This window comes from Quercus suber, unplaced genomic scaffold (genome assembly GCF_002906115.3).
Source record: "Quercus suber isolate HL8 unplaced genomic scaffold, Cork oak 2.0 scaffold_369, whole genome shotgun sequence".
In the NCBI taxonomy this organism is placed as follows: domain Eukaryota; kingdom Viridiplantae; phylum Streptophyta; class Magnoliopsida; order Fagales; family Fagaceae; genus Quercus; species Quercus suber.
In genome coordinates this window covers 625,698-648,778 of record NW_027069821.1, presented here as the reverse complement: position 1 = coordinate 648,778, position 23,081 = coordinate 625,698, and the positions used below count along the sequence as shown (strand labels likewise).

At 34.9% G+C, this 23,081-nt stretch overlaps 2 protein-coding genes across 2 annotated transcripts in view; one reads left to right on the top strand and one right to left on the bottom strand.

Moving 5' to 3' along the window:
• Nucleotides 1–4,454, top strand: part of LOC112003162 (G-type lectin S-receptor-like serine/threonine-protein kinase At1g67520) — a gene marked incomplete in the record, with an annotated part of 6,368 nt that extends 1,914 nt beyond the window's left edge. Inside the window, 7 exon segments of the mRNA XM_065760486.1 lie at nt 1,361–1,683; nt 2,820–2,915; nt 3,038–3,237; nt 3,327–3,537; nt 3,655–3,892; nt 3,971–3,986; nt 3,988–4,454. Coding sequence (XP_065616558.1) covers nt 1,361–1,683; nt 2,820–2,915; nt 3,038–3,237; nt 3,327–3,537; nt 3,655–3,892; nt 3,971–3,986; nt 3,988–4,134 — 1,231 coding nt within the window.
• Nucleotides 4,455–6,510: 2,056 nt separating this feature from the next.
• Nucleotides 6,511–7,095, bottom strand: LOC136061969 (uncharacterized protein At4g02000-like). Its single transcript, XM_065760467.1, has one exon. It carries the CDS (start codon nt 7,093–7,095, stop codon nt 6,511–6,513), a length of 585 nt encoding a protein of 194 aa, XP_065616539.1.
• Nucleotides 7,096–23,081: the final 15,986 nt, after the last annotated feature.

Here is a 23,081-nt window from a genome sequence, read left to right as displayed (position 1 = left end):
TTAATTTTTCGGTGCAAGTGTTGCGTTAAGTGTAAAAGAAGCTCTTGATCAGTTTTGCACAGGTTGACCGAATTGGATTTTGGTGAATTACAAAAGGTAACTGTCTGTGTAGCTTATTTTGTATAATATAGATATATTACCTTTTTCCAAGTTTGTCCTCATCTTCAGAGAACTGCTTGGGGCGGGGGGGGTGTTGGCGGGGGGGGGGGGGCGGAGAGGGGAGGGGGTGAATGGAGAGAAAAAAAATGACACACGTACAGAAGATTAGGTAGTTACTTTTGACCCTATATGAATATATGATTATATATATATATATATATATTTGAATAAGATATATTTTTGTTAGAAACTAGATTTCATATATATGATTATGAACAATCTGACTATGAATTTATGCTGATACCCAGCCAATGGGGGTTATTCATTGGTGCTATGATACCCAATTAATGGGGGTTATTCATTGGTATTCTGATACCCAGCCAATGGGGGTTGTTCATTGGTACTTTGATACCAAAACCAATGGAGGTTATTCATTGGTACTTTGATACCTAACCAATGAGGGTTATTCATTGGTACTCTGATGCCCAGTCACGGGGATATAACGTGACCATAGTCACAAGATTGTTAAGAATATGAATTATGTTTGAATATTTGAATTATTTTAAGTCCTTAAAACTGCATATGTGAATTTGGAAATGTTTGAGTATTTGAATTATTTTGGGTCATTAAAACTGTTTATGTATCTTTTTGGAACATATTGAAAGTTATAACTTTGATATATAAAAAACTGACTACTTTCTAAACCATCTATGATATATTTGTTAGATTAAAGTATGTGATCTATTTGTAATTTATTATTTTAAGATTACGAAACTGCTTCAATTATTTTGAAACACACATAGTATATTATAACTTTGAAAACACATATTACATCTTTTCCTTTATAGATTTATTGCTTGATAGAACTTATTAGGATTTTGGTTACTTATTGAGTTGTCAACTCACTCTCCTTTTTCCACTCTAGTTTCAGATTGTGAAGAATAGCAAGTTTTGGGAGTTTTGATGTTGTGTTGTGAGCAGAAAAAGAAGCTTTGTAATATTGGGATTAAATGGTCTGCTAATAGTTTTATATTTATTGGCCAATTGGCATTATGTACATGAGGTTTGGATTTGTTCCTATTAAATTATTGGAGTTCTATTCATAAAGAATTTGTTGAGGTATTTTGGATTTATTTGATTTAATTTTTGAGGATAAATTTTAGTTGCTAAGAATACCTTACACACTTGTAGAGTGCTTACTTTAAAAACGTGTAACAGTTGTCACGTGCTTATTTTTATAATTGGGTTCAGGGCGTGACAGTTATGGTTACGGTATGGAAGATGAAGGATGCGAGAGATGGAATCAACCAAAGTGCAGGAGTCACAAACAAAATTTTCAATCAAGGTCCGGAGGCTTTGTAAATTCTCAGGGAGACGGTGTTTCCGATATGCGTGCTGATGACGACACTGCAAATCTAAGTCCTAGCGTTTCCAGAGAATATTGCTGGAATGACCGCGATTGTTTGGCCTATGGTGATGATGCCTTTGGACCTGGATGCCATATTTGGAAAGGAAAATTACAGTTTGTGCAAGATTTCAGTGGGAGGTCACCTCGTCGATATGTTATAATTACAGAGCCAAAAAGTAAGAAATAATGCTACTTTACATGGAACTGCAATTGTCTCATTTAAATCTATAATGTTTGTATATTCATTTTAATTGCTTAAAAAAAGCACAGTAAAGATTAGGCACCATTAGTCCAAACATAATTATGTTAGCAGTTAACACATAATTACCACCGTCACAAATAAAGGGAAGCTAAGAGACAAATTCATATGAAGATCAAATTATTACTGACTGCTTAGCGGTAAATGTAGGCTTATAGTCCTCTACTTTAATTCTTTCTTTCTTTCTTTTTTCTGCTGAATGTAGACCTATATTCCTTTGTTAGCCTTTTACAACTTCATGCATTGCTTGAAAAGTCAACTCAAGGAAAGAGGTTAGCCACATCTACGTTATGCCCCCAAACAAACTAGTGGTTACAATTGACGCTCATTGTATATGCCTGATGTAGGACAGAACATACTCGTACAAATATCCAATCAATTTGAGGCATCACAAATACAAAGACAGATCACCTTTGCTTATCTCTAGCTAGATCTAAAATTGCTTCATGTTACCTGTTTAAATTAATTTTCTCTATATAATACAAATGTTGTTACATGGAGAGATAGACCTGCCATACATGAGTTAATTCAAGGGCCAACCCTCCTTGAGCCAAAGAGGTCCAAATTCCTCTCCATTAAGTGTTTCTTTCGGTGAGATCTTTTTAGAATTTTGAGAGTTTCTTGCCTTGATCCTAAATTGTTGATTCCTTAAAACCACAAAGGTTTCAGTGAGTCGCTGTTGTTGATCATCAAAGTTGGTTATTGCCGATGAGGTTCATTCATAGAGAAAGTTTGTGTGGAAGAATTTCATAATTATAGGGCCAATGCGGTGGAAAGGCAAGTGGTGCATTTGTTGATATTATACGTAGGTTGTTGATGTTATATACAAAGTCTAGTGAATTTTGTAATCAAGTCTTTGAATCTTCTATAATCCTTTAATCATTTTCTTTCTTTTTTCTGTTGAATGACTATAACTTTTTGTCCAAACAATGTGAAAGGAGATGCATAAGGCTTGACTTTTACCATGATGTGAAAGAAAAAAAGAATATGATTTCATTTATACATAGATAAATACAAACACATAAACAGATGCTATTTTCAAATTGAATGCAGAAAGAAAGAAATGGATTGCACCAGTTATCGCAACTGCTATACTTGTACTTATCTTCAGCGCCCTCTACTGTTTATGGAGGATATATCGACTGCGAGGTATATCATCACAAATATTATATATATATATATATATATTTTTTTTTTTTTGCATTGTGTTCAAAACTTTAAGCATAATTTTGTGAATGACTAGTATACTTCGGTATTACCAAACAAAATAGGTGATGTTAAAAGAAGGGAGGAAAAACACCTACTTGAACTCATAACACCGGATAGATTATTAGATGCAAATGAGCTTGAAAATGACGGAAATACAGGAAATAACATAAAAGTGTTCAGCTTTGCAAGTATCGCAGCAGCTAAAAATAACTTTGCACCTGGAAGTAAGCTTGGAGAAGGTGGTTTTGGACCAGTATATAAGGTATGTTTCCAAAAAAAAAAAAAAAATTATAAGATGTTTATTAGCTTATTATTCAAATGCTGAATACATCGCTGTTGTATAAATTAAAGGGAATATCACTTGAGGGGCGAGAAATAGCAATAAAACGATTATCAAGAAATTCAGGACAAGGATTAGTGGAGTTCAAAAATGAGCTTATGCTTATAGCTAAACTCCAACACACGAATCTTGTCAAACTCCTAGGGTGCTGCTTTCAAGGAGAGGAGAAGATGTTGATCTATGAGTACATGCCCAACAAAAGTTTGGATTCCTTTCTCTTTGGTTAGCAGTACTCCCACTCTAGTCCTATGTGATTTCGAATATTGTGCATTGAATAAATTATCAAACTATTTCTAAGTATAATGAAATAATCATACTTCACTATTCCTTGCAAGACAGATCCAACTAAAAATGCTCAATTGGATTGGAAAAATCGAGTCAACATCATTGAAGGGATTGCCCAAGGATTACTTTACCTTCATAGATTCTCAAGGTTAAAAGTAATACATAGAGATTTGAAAGCTAGTAACATTTTGCTAGATGAAAACAGGTGTGCAAAAATATCTGATTTTGGTATGGCAAGAATTTTCAAGCGTAATGGGAAGGAAGCAAATACTAATAGAATAGTCAGGACATAGTAAGTTAGAACATGTATTTAGTAGTTAGATGAATTATTTGTTTTACAACTCCTCTAATCCATTGGTTTTTGTATTAGTGGTTACATGTCCCCGTGAGTATGTCATGGAGGGCATTTTCTCTAAAAAATCTGATGTCTTCAACTTTGGTGTTCTAATGCTTGAAATTGTGAGTGGAAGGAAGAACAACAGCTTCTATCATGTCAACGGCCCACTGAACCTTGTAGGATATGTAAGTTTTTGAAACTTATTACAGATTTAACTATCTTCTTTACCATTCATTTTTATCTATTACCAAAATTTTAATACAAATGATGCCTATCTAAGGCATGGGAGTTGCGGCAAAGAGATGCTGGGCAAGACCTAACGGATCCAACTTTAAAAGATTCATGTCCTATGCATCAATTGCTGAGATTCATTTGTGTGGCTCTCTCATGTTTAGAAGATAGTGCGACAGACAAACCTACAATTCTAGAAGTTATTTTTGTGCTTAAAAATGAAATTGTGCCACTTCCTATTCTAAAAAAACCAACATTTTTCACAGGAAGCAATGTCATTAATGAAGATTTATTGGGAAAAGGGTCATAAAATTTTACATTAAATGGCTTGTCCATTTCTAGAATGGATGCAAGACAGAGGTATGGCCTTCCATAACTATGCATTTCTATAGTGTTACACTTTTTTCCCCTTTTAAAATATGATAAAAAAATTTTAAAAAAATGAAATATTACAAAAATAATTCAAATGAAATGCAAACTAGTCCTTACATTCCCCATCGGGACAATTAATTTGTACCCTTGAAGCATAACAAGGTGGTGCTCTTTCCTCTTGTATGCATGATTGATCTTATAATGAATTTAATTAATGTGACCCACCATTCATGTAAGAGGAATATCACATCATTTTACTGCACAAGGAAACCTTACCCCAAATTTCCTTTGACTTTAAATATTAAGTTATTATTTAAACCATTTATAGAATAATCATATTCAAACTTCTAAAATTTAAATTTTGAATTTTTATTGACCCATTTTTATTTATACCAAAGCCATATTAAATTTTATTTATTAATTGTAAATGAAAATATTAATAATATTACTCTACAACTTAAGTTACATTTCTTAAATATAAATATTTTTGTTATTAGATTTACAACTAAAATAAAGTAGTTTTAAATAAGTTTATTATAGATTCTTTTCCGCAATTTATTATTTTTCATTACCTATCATGTTATATTTTATTCTTAAAACTTTTATATTTAATTATTTTATATTTGATTTAATTTTATTCATATTTTATATATGACAGGTGCTTTTGAGGATGATTTTTGGACCACGGTATCCAATTTTTATTTTATTCTCTTTTGTGAAATTATTAGAGCAATAAATTGTTAAAATTACTAATTTTGTGTTTCTTTGTTGTATTGAAAGAAATACAAAAAGAATTTGTTCAACTTTCTTATTTATTGTTTGTATGTGAAAAATAAAATGTGAATCATACCGGAATATCCGGCCAGTAAAAGAATGGGTATTTATACCTCTCGACATGCTAGCAAAATTCCCTATGACCATTTATGCTCATTTCAAATTGAGTTAAAATAAAATAAAATAAAAATTTCAAATCAAAGCGTAACTAAAAAAAGAAAGAAAGAAGAAGCTGAATTATACATTTACACATACATACATGTACATTTTTTTTATTTTTTTTTTGAAGGGGAATAAAGATTCATTGCTTCAAGAAATAGAAATACAACAGGAAAGACAAAAGAAAAAAAGCCCTCTAGCTACTAACCTGCCAGCGCGGGAATAGCAAACCAAGAGGGACCCTCCCTACCTAAAAAGCTTGTACACACCAGCTAGCTAAAATTAAAAACTATCCCGTTGAACTCCCATTTCAAGAAGACAAAACTAACAAAAGCAAGATAAGCCCAAGATCCCAACAAGCACCGAAAAGTGCAAACACGTTAAACTGTCACTGGTTCACAGAGGCGCTTAGGAGTCCGGTTGATCTCTTCCTCTGAAACTTCTTTCGCTCTCAAGCGCTTTTCTCCAAACTTCAACATCTGGGCGAGAGTTTGATCATCACTAACTTTTCCTTTCGCACGGGCAACTTTTTTCAGATTGCCTTTACCCAAAATCTGTTTTCCTTTTCCATGAGCTTTGGCCTGAAAAATTACACCCACTTGGACAGCATTTGCCGGATTCTTCTTCTCTGGGTTGTCTTTTTCGTTTTTATCTAAAGAGGCTTTAGTACTTGGGCTCCCTTGAGAAATAGAGCCTTTTGGGCTTTGTGAAGCAGGGCTTTTTGGCCCATGGGAGAAAGAGCCTCTATGCTCACTTAAAGAATCCAGCCATAGATGATCACGTGACTTCTCACAAGAACCCAAAACACTGAAGTCCTATCTTGTCGCTGCACCCATCAACTGCTCAGTAGGTCTACTGAAGGCTTGTACATCACCAGCAAGTTGTCCATCTGCACATGTGGTGTTATCGCTTCCCCAGGCATCACCTTTCTCCAAGCTTTTTTTCCCGCCCACAAGACTTGAAGCCTCAAGCCATGTCGAAGCATAAACAGTCGCCGGCCGGGTCATTTGCTGCATTTCTAACTCGTTGGAGCTCACTTAGATCGTGTCCTTGCTCAAGTTCCTTTCTTTGGCTGCCACTTTTGCAGTCCACCCAGCCCTTAACCAGTCTCCATATTGAAGGCAAGCAGTTTGCCAAACCCCAGATGTTGGGCAATGTTTTTTATCATGCCCAAGCTTCCCACAGATGAAGCAAACAGTAGGTAGCCTTTCATATTTGAACGTAAGCCATAGTCGTTCACCTTCAGAGCTTGCAATATAAGCTCCTCTTCTTAGTGGCTTATCAATCTCCAACTCCACACGGACTCTCATGAATTTTGCCTGATCAGAATGCCACGAACGCCTATCGACTTCAATGAATTTTCCTAACTTGCTACCAATTTCTTCCCCAACATCCTGAGACATATGCTCAAAAGGAAGACCCCAAATTTGGACCCAAAAGGGAGAATGGGTGAAAGAAATATTTGTGGAAGTCAGCCTTTTTTTCCATCTACAGAGCAAGAGTAGGTTGTTATCAAAGCTCCAAGGCCCACACCTCTCAACCCACTCCATTTGATATTTTGAGCTAAACTTGAATTGGAGTATGTTATTTCCAACTTCCACAATTCTCATGTCTGAACCCATTTTTCATGCTGATCTAAGGGTGTTCTTTAGAGCACGTTGGTTCTGTTGCCGATTAGAGAGAAGCCGCCCAAAAAGACTTAGGGAACATTCTTCCAAGAGGCCAGGGCAGTTTGTGACTATGATAGGAATAGCTTCTTCTTCTTCTTTTGTGAGTTGCAGGTTCTGTAAGCTAGAGAGAATACTTGGATCCATGACCAGAGGTTATTGGCTCTTGCCTAAAGAGAACCAAAGAAAACTATACAACCCCTAAAATGGAAGATTAGGGATGGAACCACTCGTATTCAAACGAGAGGAAAAAAACTCCTACTAGGGAGAGAGAGTCTATTCTGTGTCACTAGAATATGCTGTACTTTACATGTACATTGAAGGCAAGGCAATCTAATAAGCTAATTCCCATCTTATGCTCATTTTGGGATAAAAACTCATGTGAGATGAAACAAGATAGGATGGGTCTAGCTAGTGGGGACATTATTACCATCTGGTCCATCCCTAAGTCAGAATTGAATTTAAACTTCACTTACCTGCAACAGAACAAGATTGAAATCTAATTTTCTACATAAAATTTCAAAATTCATTGAAGTTATATTACTTATCAAAAAAATTATTTAAAAAGAAAATTCAATGAAGTTACGTGATCCTATCTGAGTAAAGAATATTTGCTAGTAATGAAAATCGAAAACTTGAGAAAATAGAGTTGAAGAATGATAAAATTAAAATTAAAACTATAAAGAAAATTAAAATCAAAACCGAAGTTAACACAACAATTCAATTTAGAGCTGTAATGTTCTTGGACTAGCAAATTTCACTATTCGAATATTCAAACTTCACCATTCTGTGTCTAGTATGAGAAGTGTAAGAATTGGTAATTTAACATGTTATTAGAACAAAAAAGGGAGTGTAAGAGTTATGATTAAGTTATTAAATTTATTATTTTCTAACAGTTTAAACTTTAGAAAAAACCGATAATTTAACAAGAAGCTCAATATATTAGTTTGAGTCGTCTTTGGAAATGGGTTTTTGAAGCTTGAAGTGGATGGAGTCTATGGATCTTGTAGTTTCACGCTTGTGCTTCCTTGCTTCTTCTAAGACCTTTTGTTTTTACGAGGAAACAGAAAGTCAGTCAGACTCCAAAATAATCCATAAATCCAAAATTCGTTGAGGGTTATGCAGCTATTCTATTCTGCCATTGATTACAAAGAAATTAAATGCATCTCATGTTCGACCTGCTTGTTTTTCACATTTAGTATTGAATCCTTAGCTGAGTTCTTAAGCTTGAAGTTCCCAAGATAAACCCTCAACGAACTTACATATTTGGTAGTGATCTTATGGCTTCACCTGTGTCTGCTGCTCATTAGAAATTTTGAATCTTTGATATATATGTTTGTCATTGAATCACTCTTTTTGTTTCTTTTGTCAGGTTGAATGACATGATTGAATTGATGTTATTCTTGGTTCTTGGTTCTTGGTTTGATAACTTCATCTGGGGAGGGAGGAAAGGCCAGAGTGATCACTACCTAAGTTTAGATTGTTTTATGTTAGTAAAGACCACATGTTCTTCCATGCACAAGAATTACTGTAGATTTATATATTTTCGGATACGTTTAGAAACTTTAACATTTATCATGTTCAGCAGCGACTTGAATGATTCAACTTTTGTTTTGAAGGGAAGTATTTTTGCTTGGGTATATATCTTATTCATTACACTTTAGCTTCAACTTGCATTTGTTAGGTTCTATATCATAGCTTCAATGAAACTTATTTTGTGCCGAAATTCCTTGCAAGTAGCTGGACTATCAGATTTATGAATATAGAAAGTAAGCAATTCTAGCTATTCATGTAATCAACTCTCATGTTGGATGTTACCTAGAGCTATGCATTTTGGAGGGAGGCGGAATAATAAAAATGAGACGAGCTTGCTCAATTATGGGTTAGAGTAGATCAATTTAATTGCCAGGTTTGCACGTTCCTATATGAAACTTTTTCAAGCACTTTAAATTGGATTAAAATTTATCCAAATTCTAAGGTGTTTATCAAATATATTTTTGCTGCCCGTGTATATTTTATAAGAGCTCTTGTTCTTTGTCATCCAAGGGTACATTTCAATAGCGTTTTCTTTCATTTTTGGATCAATTTTTTCTTGTTTATCTTTTCTATCTTTGGCATAAATTTGTGATTGTAATGCAACATCAAAATTGTTCAACTTGGAGTAATACAAGAGATTAGAAATAAAAAGCATATAATCAATTACATTCTCAAACCAATATCAAGAAAAGAAAAATAAATATTTTTACATTCTTCTTGGTTTGTACTCTACACCCTTGTAAGAGGTTTTGTATGAATGAATGAGGAAACTCAACTGTCAAAATTAGCCTTGTTTACTTGAAGATACATGGCTTCAATACATCAAGGAATGCTTCAAAACCTTTTTTAGCAAGATACAGCGAACTTTTTGGATAGCAAAGGCTAAAATTTTTTCCTGTAAACAAGACAACAAGAGACATATAGTCATTGCTCCATATAACAGCCTCTGTAAATGAAAAAAGAAAACAGAAATGCATAAAACAAGCTCTTCTGTTCATAAGCTCAATTGTGCCAACCTCAGTGGCAATTTCTGCTTTATCCTATAAATCAGTACCATATCTATATAACATAGAAATGCCCAAGTAGAATTAAATTTCATCTAGAATATTTTGGGGAGGCCATAACATATACTACTTAAAAATTTTGGGCTAAACTTAGTAATCATTCAAGCAAGAAAAAAAATGTCCCCACAAGCTCACCCATCAAGAGCCACAGTTTGGATCTTTAAAATGAACTACAACACATCGAAATATATCATCCACCAGCAAAATACACATCTGCATAATCCATCCAAATTTAAGAAAAGAACAAGTACCTAAGGAAAATTAGATACGCATAAAGAAAAATGTCATAAGGAATTTTTAGCATACCTCATGACCAAGCAACAAAATTTTACACACGTAAAGAAGTTAAAGAAAAAACACCCCCACTCTTGGAACACAAATTTTACACACACACACAATGACATTTTTTGAGTCTTTAGTCTTGACACATTAAAATACGTACTCACATCTAAATCCATTTTGAAATCAACCCAATTCTTAAAAAGCCCATCCAACCACCATTCATTTGAAACCCCAAAATTCAAACAAAATCTATACCCATAAGGCCATAACATAGATTTACAGTAAGGACACATAAACAAGCTCACCATCAAACAGAAAATACTCACTCTCAGTTAATTCCAAAGCTAAGAGACCTATACACATAGCAAATACAAGCAGGCCACTTTCCATTCAATCACAGCAAATTCGACCTTAACCAAAAAGACCTATTTTTTAAACCCAAGAAAATAATCAAGCTTTACTCTGAACAAAGAACATTCCAGTCAATGCAGTCATCAAACTAATTAAAATTGAAACAAAATAAAAGCCAAGAGTTTATGTCATTTCTAAAAGGCGAGTATAAAGAGAAAAGACAGTAGAGAGAGATGAGGGAGACCTGGCAGCCACTAGTGGTGGTGACACAGTAGTAATCACTGCCAATGTGGTGCAAGAAGAAGCTCTGCCAGAGGCGAGCTTTAGAGAATGAGAAAACAGAGAGAGAAACTGATATGAGGGAGAGACAGAGTAACTTTAACAGAGGAGGACCACACTGGCAAGCACTGCCGATGGTGATGTTGAAGGACGTGGTGGCTGCTAGATGTAGTAGCCATGGAGATTTGGCCATGGCTATCCCGGGAAAATATCTGATGGAAGAGATTGTGAGGGAGTTTTTGAAATATTGGGGGAAACTGGAGATATGAGTAGAGGAGGGGGGACTGGGAGAGTGTATCACTGCGGATTGATGACGTGTAATATATGAGGTGTCATTTTTCTAGGCATTGGATAAAAGCAACAGTAAGTCAGGTACTACAACTAATTCCACAATTTTACTGCAACTTTATCTTATGGCAACTCATGAGTGGAGAAATCATAGATCCACATAGACTCATTATTTTATTTCCACCACTTACAACTCTCCACGTAGACAAGTTGTGACAAAAATAGTAGAAATTGTTGTGGCGCTAGACTTACTCTAAAAGTAACTATTGAGATTGAAACTATTGCACCCCATGCAATACCCTAGTATACTCTATTTGTACAAGATTTGAATCTGTAACAAGTAACTATCAAAGATCATATGATAAGAGAAATGTTATGTACACAACACTTTCACAGCAAATTATAAGTGACAAATTGTTATGAATTGTTATTGATGAGACAAAAAAGTAATTTCAATGATAGGTTCAAATTAGAACCAATGATAACTAACCACCTATGATTTATTATAAAAAAACTATGGACATAACACTTCTCATGTGATAAAGTGCCCACCTTTTTTATTTATTTATAAAAGTCTAAAATTTTATGTCTATTTTAGCTTTTTTTATTTAACTCAATCACTTCTCAAAAATACTCATATCAGATTATGTATTATACACTCTATTTTATGTAAATAATAATTTTTAATTATTTAATTATTATTATTTTCATTTAAAATCTCTTTTCCTCCTCTTAGATCTAAATCTCTCGCCTCTCACCTCTCTCTCAGCTGTTGCCATTGTCACTAATTTGATAGAAAACATAGAGATTGTATAGCATTGTATTGAATACATTAGCATGTGATTGGAACTGCATTGTATGAGGCATAAGCATATGCTGAATAGGTGCTGAACTGATAAGCATGTGTTGAATTGTAATTAGACATGTGCTAAGTTGTACTAGGTCATGTGCTGAATTGTTTTGGCAGTTAGTTAGTTACTTGGTACTATGTTAGTTAGTTGCTTGGTAGTTAGTTAGAGAGCAGGGGAGTATAAAAGGGGATTGTAATGTGAAGAAAGGGGAATGCATGAATAGTATCAAAATCATTTCACTAGTTCCTAATTCCATTCCTAATCTTCCATCTTTCTTGAGGAGGCCCGGTTGTCCTTGAATTCAACTAGAAATACTTTTCCTTGTGCTAGCCATAGATTGCCTTAGTGAGTCTTAACAATCGGTATTAGAGCAGTAAGTGATCCATGGCAAAGACAAGATCCACCACTAACTGCGAGAAGATTGTAGCATTGGCTGCCAAGTTTGAGGGACATAATCAAACCTTGATCAAGATGAAGCAGTAATTAAGTGTAATTGCCCAGTTTATGCAGAAGGTTGATGAACGATTGAGTGACACAAAAATACGAGTTCAAGAAGAAAACTAGAGAGGAACTTAGAATATGGAAACCTCCATTGTTGTGCGGCTTGTGCCAGGTGCCAAGCTCATGAGATTAGAGTTTCCTCGTTTTTCAGGGGTAGATTTAGATTCATGGATTTACAAGTCCAATCAGTTTTTTGCTTATTACAATACCCTAGAACACCAAAAGGTTTTGATGGCATCTTATCACATGGAAAGGGAAGACTTAATTTGGTTTCAAGATACTAAGAATTTTGGGTCGTTCACTAATTGGGAGGCATTTGTTAAGGTAGTGCATGTGAGATTTGGTGCAACTTCTTATGATGATCCTATGAAGTCACTCACTAGGTTGAAGCAGACCTTTCATCTGTTCTTGCTTATAAGGGGCAATTTGAAGCTATTTCTAATAGAGTTCAAAGGTTTTCTAAGCCTCACAAACTGAGCTGTTTACTTAGTGTGCTTAAGGATAAGGTGAGGCTCCCAGTGAGGATGTTGAGTCCCAAGACTCTCAATGAAGCCTTTGGACTTGCTAAGATGCAAGAAGAGTACCTCTAGAGTTGCATGAAGTATAGTAAGATCTCCTATAATGGTTTAAGACCATCCATTCTTGGAACTTCTAAGCTTAAGAATAACAACTCCACACCAGAATCAAGAACAAGGGTGCCTTTGTAGAGATTGACAGCTGCTCAAATGGAGGAGAGGGGGAAGAAGTGTCTTTGTTATCACTGTGATGTGAAGTGGCAGAGTGGACATCATTGTAAAAGAGCAAAGATTTTCCTTTTAGAGGGAGTACCATTTTTCCATGAATTACCTTCCTCTGGTCCACAACTTGTGGAGTTAGATGCAAATGGGTCTATTATTTTTCCATAAGTTCAAGAATTTCTGCAAGACACACCTAAGATCACATTGTATGAATTAGTGGGCAACCCTTCCCCAGGTACAATTAGAATTGAAGGTCAAATTTAGGGGCAATGCTTGGAGTAGACACCTTATTTTGTACCCATTTAATAAACTTTAGTCCCCGATCCCAATGATGAGCTTGACATATTTACAAAAGGTAATTAAAGTTATTTTGATAGTTTGGAAGTAATCACAATTCATAAGTACTCAAATCGCTTTGAAAATGATGTTGAAAAATGACATTTGCTCACTATTTTGGCCATAACTTTTGATACATAGAATTTTTGAGTGATATTTGTTTTATTGAAAAGTAGACATCATGGGCTTCAATTTGAATACAAATTTTGCTTAATTTGGACTTAAATTAAGTGAGTTATGACTTTTTGAAGTTGGGCCAATTGGGCTGTCTAATTTTCTGGGTATTAAAAGTTCACTTTAAGGGCCTAAAACTTAATGTTTTGATGTAGGCCAGCCCATGGACCCTTAAGAACGTCCAAAGATCATTAAAAAGTTTGAAAACCCTAATTTTAACTTATAAATACTCACCTTATGCCTCCAATCAAAACCTTAACTAGAAAGAGTCATTTTTTAGCTTCCATCTTCTTTAAAACCCTAATTCTCTTTTCTAAAACACACACACACACAACACCTTTGCACATTTTTAACAAATAAAAAATCTCTCTTTAGTTAGTTCTAAAGGCAGAAACTATTTTCGTAATTTGATTTCTCAAAACCCTTTTTAAAACTAATCTTGTTATTGAGTCGTAATTGCCTATAAATTATTGAAATCTTCTTTTACCTTGATATCTCATTGAATCTTGTTGTATAGGCACTGAAAGGCCAGTTAAATATCTATCAAGTTTGTATTCCATAACAAGGTGAGTCTCTCTTCATGGCTTTTCCTTGATTTGGTTCTTTTATAATTTGTGTTTTTGTTGTTCTTAGTTAATTTATATGTTATTCATGCTTTGAAATATGTTTTGTTTTATTTGATTTTATTTTGTTTTATCACATCATGTTTTGATTGGGAAGTTGATATGATTTGATATGTTGATAAGTATGTTTTTATGTGTTAAGTGTTGCTTTTGTTTGTTGTTAGATCCAATGCATGTCTAGGAATATATTTTTGTTTTGTTTATCTTTGATATCTTTATTGTTAGTTTAAGTTATTTAGTTTTATATTATAAGCATGTTAGGTTTGGTTTGATTGTAATTTTGTTGCTTGCTTTAAAATTGTGTTTCTAGGCGTGTATGTGTTGCGTATACTTATGTATGTGTACACATACTAGCGGCTTGCGTACACATACTCATGCCAAGAAATGCAGATTTAGAGTTCTTGCAATTTTGATTGTTTTGCTTAGTTCTAAATCCTCTGTTTAAGTCTTGTTGAGTATAATTTTCACATGTTTAGGCCTATGGTTAGTAGAATAACATGTTTCACATGCTTTGATTGTTGAATTGATAATTAGGGTTTTATCATGGTTGAATCACATGAACATGTATATGAACATAAACATGTATTGATGCATAGGTGTTGTGGTGTTATGAGGTAAGTGAGGTAAGTTGTGCATAATTACATAAACATGCCTCTGATTGGAATGATGAGCATAATATGGCTTATGAACATGATGAATATGCTTGGCTAATACCATGATGTTATGCTTGGATGTTTGGGATATGCTTAATGTTAATGCCTTGTTGATGCTACCGTATTGTGATATGCTTGCTGCCTTGGAAGAGATGAGATAGATGTATGCTTGGGTTGTGATATGCCATGATAGATGAGTGATTAGGTTTTGGGATGATTGATGTCATGTTGATTGTTAGATGTATGCTAGCGTGTGTGTGAGTATAGATACAATGTTGAATGTGCCTTTAATAAGGTTAAGACATAAGACACAATAAGAGGAAGCCAACCTTAGGGTTAAGTAGTTTTGGGTACCTAACACTTTCCTAAGACTGTACCTTAACTCCGAACCTATATCTCTGGTAGTAAAATCAATGGTCCTTCCTCAAAAGGACGCTATATACATGGTTTCTAAACCATTGCAAAAACTAGGTGGTGACTCTCCCTTATGTCCACACTTGGTGATTCTTATTAACATTGGCAGTACCCATAATTTTCTGAATGCTAATTTATGCTCAAGTTTGAAGTTGGCAATTGATCCTACCTTAGCCTTTGATGTCAAAATAGCCAATGGAGCCACAGTGAGGACACTTGGTGCTTGTCAAGACCTGTAAGTTCAAGTGTAGGGTCATGACTTTTGTACGGATCTCAATGTGCTTCCTTTCGGAGGGTGTGATTTGGTTTTAGGCTCTCAATGACTCAAAACATTAGGAGTATTATAGTGGGACTTCAATCTTCTCACTATGGCATTTCATTGGCAAGGAAAATCAGTGCTTCTTAAGGGATTGAAGCCATCTCATTCTTCCTTTCAAGATGCAAACCAGTTCTTCAAGAAACCTGCTAAGAGAGGCTTGTTGTTGCAGATCACAATCCAACTCTTTACTGCAGAGCCCAGCCAACCTGTACCTGAAGTGGAATCCTTATTGGAAGAATTTGCAGTTGTGTTTGAGATTCCTCTAGGTTTGCCTCCTTCTTGAGGACATGAGCACAACATTACTCTCATGAAGGGCACTCAATCAGTGTGTGGAAGGCCTTACAAGTACCTTTATTTCCAGAAAACTGAGATTGAAAAAATTGTTAAGGAGCTTTTGGAAGTTAGTTCTATTAGACCAAGCCAAAGTCCTTTCTCATCACCTGTTTTGTTAGTTAGGAAAGCTGATGGATCTTGGCGAATGTAAATAGATTATAAGGCTCTAAACCAAGTTCCTATTAACGATAAGTTTCCCATTCCAGTAGTGGATGAACTTCTTGATGAATTATGTGGTTCTATGATCTTTTCTAAGCTAGATTTAAAGTCTGGTTATCATCAAATTAGAATGAAAGCTAAGGATGTTCCCAAAACTGCATTTAGGACTCATGAAGGTCATGAATTCCTAGTTATGCCCTTTGGTCTTACAAATGCTCTTTCCACCTTCCAATCTCTTATGAATGACATTTTCAAACCTTTTTTAAGGAATTTTTTTTTTTAATTTTTTTTTTTTTTTATGATATCTTGGTCTATAGCAAGTCCTTAGCAAATCATTTGGATCACTTGAAGGCTGTGCTTAGTGTTTTGCTTCAAAACCAGCTTTATGCTAAGAGGAGCAAGTGTACATTTGGCTGTTCTGAGATGGAGTATTTAGGGCATATTGTGTCAAGTGAAGGTGTTAAAACTAATTCTAAGAAAGTCTTGGCAATGCAGCAGTGGCCTACTACTAGTATGAAAGCTTTAAGGAGGGTTTTTAGGCCTCACTGGTTACAATAGGAAGTTTATCATAAATTATGGTCTCATAGCTGCACCTTTGACTTATTTGCTCAAGAAGGATTCCTTTAGGTGGACTACTGAAGTTGATTCTGCCTTTCATCATCTCAATGTTGCTGTGATGCACCCTCATGTCCTAGCCTTACTAGACTTTTCTAAAACCTTTGTTATTAAGTGTGATGCTTCAGGTGTGGGTATAGGTACTGTTCTAATGCAAGGGCAGACGCCTATAGTCTTCCACAACCAAGCCTTGAAGGGCAGAAGCTTGCACCTTTCCATTTATGATAAGGAGTTCTTGGCCTTATTTATAGCTGTTAAAAGATGGAGACCTTACCTTCTTGGCAAACCTTTCATCATTAAAACTGATCATCAGAGCTTGAAATTATTGTTGGATCAGAAGATAGGCACTCCAGCATAGTAGAAGTGGATTTTTAAGCTTTTTGGCAATGCTTTTGTAGTGGAGTACAAGAAGGGTCAAGATAACACAAGGTTGTTGGTGTCTTGTCCAGGTTAGGATGTTCATTTGAGGACGTGGCAAACCTTAATGCCCACTTATTCCTTATTTCATTTCCGAGTATTACTTGGATTGAGGAATTACAACAAAGTTATCTCCATGATGAGGTGATGCAGCAACTCTTAATTGATCTTAAGCAACGCACAACTACTAAGCATTATACCTTGCATAATAGTCTAATTCTTTATAAATGGAGGATTTTTTTAAGGGCCATCTTGGAGCCTAAAACCTAAGGTGTTGTCTCATGTTCATGACAACCCTTTAGGTGGCCATTCTGGTTACTTGAAGTCATTTCACAGGCTAAAGCAAGACTTTTGGTGGGTAGGTATGAAAATTTATTTGAAGAATTACATTAGGGAGTGTGCTGTCTGTCAACAGATGAAGCATGATACCTGCAAACGAGCTGGGTTATTGCAACCACTTCCCATTCCTTGTAAGTCTTGGTCTGGCATAAGCATGGACTTTGTGGAAAGCCATCCAAAGTCTCACAAAAATGGATGTGGTGTTTGTGGTAGTGGATAGGCTTGCTAAATATGTCCACTTTATTGCCTTATCTCATCCTTATTCAGCTTCCAAGGTTGCTGCCCTATTTGTTCAACATGTGTTCAAGTTGCATGGTATGCCCAATTCTATTGTAAGTGATCGAGATCCTATTTTCACATCACTTTTATGGTCTGAGCTTATAAGGTTGCAGGGTGTTCAATTGACCATGTCTTCCTTCTATCACCCTCAGATTGATGGCCAAACTGAGGTGGTAAATATGAGTCTAGAGTAGTACCTCAAGTCCTTTACTAGTGACAGACCTGCTGAATGGGTTGAGTGGTTACCATTGTGTGAGTTTTGGTTCATTACTAACTATCACATCTCAACCAAGTGCACTCCCCTTAAAGCACTTTATGGTGTTCCTCCTCCAAAAACTCCTTGACTACATCCCTAGTACCACTAAGGTTGAGGCTGTGGATAGGTAGCTGCATTCTAGATAGGAGTTGCTTGCTCTTCTGAAGCACAATTTGGTGCAGGCTTAGAATGCAATGAAGCTAAAAGCTAACCAACATTGATTAGATAGGGTTTTTGAAGTTGGTGACTAGGTTTACTTAAGGTTGCAACCATATAAACAACAATTCATTGCCCATATAGCTTCTCACAAGTTGTCTCTTAGGTATTTTGGTCCCTTCCAAGTCATCTAGAAAATTGGAATTGAATTGTATGAGGCATAAGCATGTACTGAACAGGTGCTAAATTGAAAAGCATGTGCTGAATTTTAATTAGACATGTGCTAAGTTGTATTAGGTCATGTGCTGAATTGTTTTAGACATACTTAGTTACTTGGTAGTGAGTTAGTTAGTTGCTTGGTAGTTAGTTAGAGAGCATGAGAGTATAAAAGGGGATTGTAATGTGAAGAAAGGGGAATGCATGAACAATATCAGAATCATTTCACTAGTTCCTAATTCCATTCCTAATCTTCCATCTTTCTTGAGGAGGCCCGGTTGTCCTTGAATTCAACCAGAAATATTTTTCCTTGTGCTAGCTATAAATTGCCTTAGTGAGTCTTAACATGCTCTGCTTCTTCTTCGTTGCCGCTACTTCTTCTTCTTTTATGCAATTTGGGTTTGATGACTTGTATGAATTTTATATATGAGTTTGATGAGCATGGGATCTAAATTTAGGATGGTTTTTGATGACTAGCATATAAATTCTCGTCTGTACTTGTAAATCATCCATGATAATGACGAGTAAGAGTATGGATGAGCGTAAGTACATTAATTCCAGACAACATTTAATGATTGAGTGATAAATGATTGTGAAACCATTACTACCGTCTAATAATGTGTATTTAAATAACCATTACGGACAGTAAAAAGTTGAAATTAAGTGGTCATCTTTGAGTCATAACTCCCCCAGCTGTAGTGCAACGTTACACAGAGCATTAATACGCGCAGAGGCTATATAAAGCCAAGAAAGCCAGGTAAATAGGACACACAAAAACACATACACACAGAGATCGCTCTACAGATTACTTATCTCTAAAGAGTTTAAGCTAATTTAAGCATCAGAGGATCCTTGGCAGGCCCCAAACCGGTGTCATTATCCACTTAGTATTTTTTCTTACACAGGATCTTCAGATCGTCCATTATACTGATGAGGCGAAATCGTGCTTCATCAGTTTTGACGAATTTGCAAAGGTTGATGGGCTTCATTGAGTTTGATGATTCATATGAAATTTGTATATGTTGATGAGTTTGGGATCTAAATAAAATATTGTTTTGACAAATTTGTAGAGGTTGTTGGGCTTTCTCTTTTTTGCAATCTAGGTTTGAAAATTCTTATGGATTTTGTATATGAGTTTGACGAGTTTGAGATTTAAATTTAGGATGGTTTTGAAGAATGTGCAAAGTTTGCTGGGATTCAAGGGGAAATAGTTTGGAAATAGAGTTAGGGGAAAAGAGACAATCTAATGGGAGAGGCATGCGGTAATGTGGTATGTGGATGCAAAAGTAGTTCATGATTTTAAATTGAAGATGGGGGAGAGAAGAAGTAAAAAAAAAAAAAATAGTGACTTCACATCATTAAAAAAGCATGAAACAATGAGTGTCAACACAAATCTAGAGAATAATAATGAGTAATTTGGGGTGCAAAGTTTATTGGTTATGAAAGGAGGTCTTTATTCAAAAGGACATAAAGAAGATCCATTTGGTAAAACTTTTTCCAAATCATGATAATTAATTGCTCTACCAATTAATTTGCACCAAAGAGGGATTAACTTCATTTGATCCATGTAAGGACTTTTGCTAAACATTTAGGATACAAGAATAAAAGGTCTGAAAAGGCAATCAAAGAAATCCATCCATTCAAAACTCTCAAACCATATACACTCAACCCAAATCTTTAAAAAAAAAAAAAAGTGTCACATCATTGGAACATTTGTACTACTTCAAGAACAATTTATTAAAAGAGTTTGAGTCACAATGACTAGGGGTGTCTCGATCTGACTAGAGCTCGAAAAACCGACCAACCTACCCAATGTCAACCCAATTTCAGCCCTGAACCGAAGCTCCAATTGGTCGGTGGGGGGTTTCTAATTCCAAGAATCGACGTCAACGGGTTGAGTGGCGGGTTTGCTTCTCCAAAACCCAAGCAACCCGAACCCGACCCAGCTATATAAAAATCGAGAAAAATCTAATAGAATCAAGCTAGATCCAACGAGATCTCGATCAGATTTGGTTGGATTTAGCTAGATCCGACCAAATCCTAGCAATTTTTAACGAAATTTGTAGAATTCGATGAAAAAAATGCAGAATCAGGCCAAAACAAATGCAAAATCCGGTGACATTTTGCAGATTCTGGCGACATTTTACAGATTCTAGTGACTTTTTTGCAAATCCCAACGACGTTTTTTCAAATCCTGGAGACCAACCAAACTGACCAACACTCACCCTCACCCGAAACCGATTAGACCGATTGATGCCGCCGGTCAGTTTTGAGTTCCTTTGCCCTCCACCTGATGTCGGTGTATTGAGTCTAGGTTGGGTCCAAAACTGACCCAGCTCGACCCGTGGACAAGCCTAATTATGGTGACAAGTAAGCATCACTAAGGATAAGAGGTCATTTTTAGTTAAACCACATTATCTCCTAAGATCCATTACAATCATCATCCATTGCTAACCTGTTTTAGCCTTTAAATAGTTAGCATTTTTGTAATTACTTTCATCCCATGCCAAAGAGAATATAAGGATTCTATGTTGCTCATTTTACTCTTATTAGTTGTTAATTTCATCTCCTAGTTAATCCTTATATTGTGGATTTTCTTCCCATAATCTATAAATTAATTGTGACAATCATTGCTATTATTCCTTATATTTTTTTGATACATATTCCTTATATTTTTTACTCACATGATAATAAATCATATCAAGTTTGTGCCAAAGAGATCACTTACACGCCGATCTTCTCCTATATAATCTCAATAAAATCCAGAATCATTAATCAAGTTCAACTCTCTTTTTTGTTTTTGTTTTTTTCCGTTTTCAATCGAAAAGTGACAATACTAAGATTCTCCTAAGATGGTTTTTAATTATATATTTGCTATCTATGCAAAATAAATTTTTTTTAGAAGAAAAAGAATGCATTCACCTATTATTTTACTCAAAAAGAAATGTATTAAGCAAAGAAACAAAGAAATGCATTTGCTTATATTCTACATGCTTGCAAAATTTTTAAAAGATAAATAACTATATTTTCAATCAAATGTTTAAATTTTAACTTTTTGTAGTGTAAAATTATACATAAAAAATAAGTTTATAATTCGAATAGTAAATAAAATCTGATTGGTTTAACATGTATGTTAAGAACCTAAAAAACATGCAATTTAATAATTAAAATTTCCAAATATCCAATAATGCTAATTTTTTTAGTGAGTGTTGTATTAATTGGATACAACTAAGTTTGTAACTAAAATTTATACTTTAATTTTTCAAACACCATATTATTCCAACAATAACAAAAACACATTCCATTTCATGACAGATATAGCAAGCTACAGTCTCAATAGGGTGATACTGCCAAAACTCTCTTTCAGCTTTATAAACCGTTTTTAAGGAAAACAAGTACCACAACAAACTTATAAAATTAAAAAAAGTTGAAAGAGAGTTATAAATTTTTTTTTTAATAAAATTTGAATAAGAATATCTGAAGTCTGAACTGAAACAAACCCAATTTACAACATAAAAGCACTTTTTATGCGTATATGTCTAAAAAACAAACCAAGCACTCAATGTACATTAATAACAGTACCATTAGAACACCCAAAAGCAAAGAGGGTTTGGAGATGTAATACATACGTGTAAAGGGGGCTAACGGGTCCGTTTGGATACAGTTGAAAACTAAAAACTGAAAACACTGTATCAAAATAATTTTTAAATATGTGAATAATGCCGTGAGACCTATTTTTAATGAAAAAATTTCTAAAAAGTGAAGCTTGTGGGTCCCGTAAACAGTAAACGGGACCCACTGATGTGCTGAATAAGGGCTGAAAAGTAAAAATTTTCGGCTACTGTTCATGCACATTGCATAAACAATAGCCTGTCTTCGGAAACGCATGCAAAAAAAAAAAACGCAAAAGAGAAACGCAGACGCAGAAATCATTTGTATGTCCAAACCAATGCAGAAATCGTTTGGATACAACTGAAAACTGAAACTGAAAATTGAAAAATACTATAGCAAAATAATTTTTAAATGTATAAATAGTACCGTAGGACATATTTTTAATAAAAAAAATTTGCTAAAAAATAAAATTTATAGATCTATAAACAATAAAATTTGTGCTAAAAAGTGAAAAAAAAAAAGTAAAACTTTGCTGCTACTATTTATAAACAGGTAGTGAAAAGTGAAACAATTAAGAAAAAGAAAAAGAAAAAGGAAAAGAAGAAGAAAGTAAGAAAAAAATAAAAATGACGAAAGCGAAACGCTAGACGCAACGCGCTCAATTTTTTGGACTTTGACCAAGATGTCCTCTTTGAAAAAGAACCCAAACGAAACCCATCACCGACGGCATTTGTTGTTTCCATTGAATGCCATAAATATCCTTCCTTGCTGGAAACGCTGTGATCCATATCTGAGCAACAAGTCAGAGTTAGTAAAAGTGGGGGACTCAATGTTATCCATAGCACTCAGAAAGGGCAAGTTAGGAAGGAATACCGGATGTATGAGGACAACAGATGCATTCTACACGGACCCACATCCTTTGTATGAAACCCGTAGGATTTATTGGCTCATAAGAAGAAGATATTTCATTCCACTTCTCGATTTTACATATAACCTTAACTTCATTCTGTTCAGATAAATTTGAGTCACTCAAATACTTTTGCAATTTCCGATGAGATAAAGTCAATAACCACAAAGGTTCCCGCTCCTTGTAGTCGAAACGAGACTCATACGAATGGTAGAGAGTTTCTTCACAACAATTGATTGAAAGA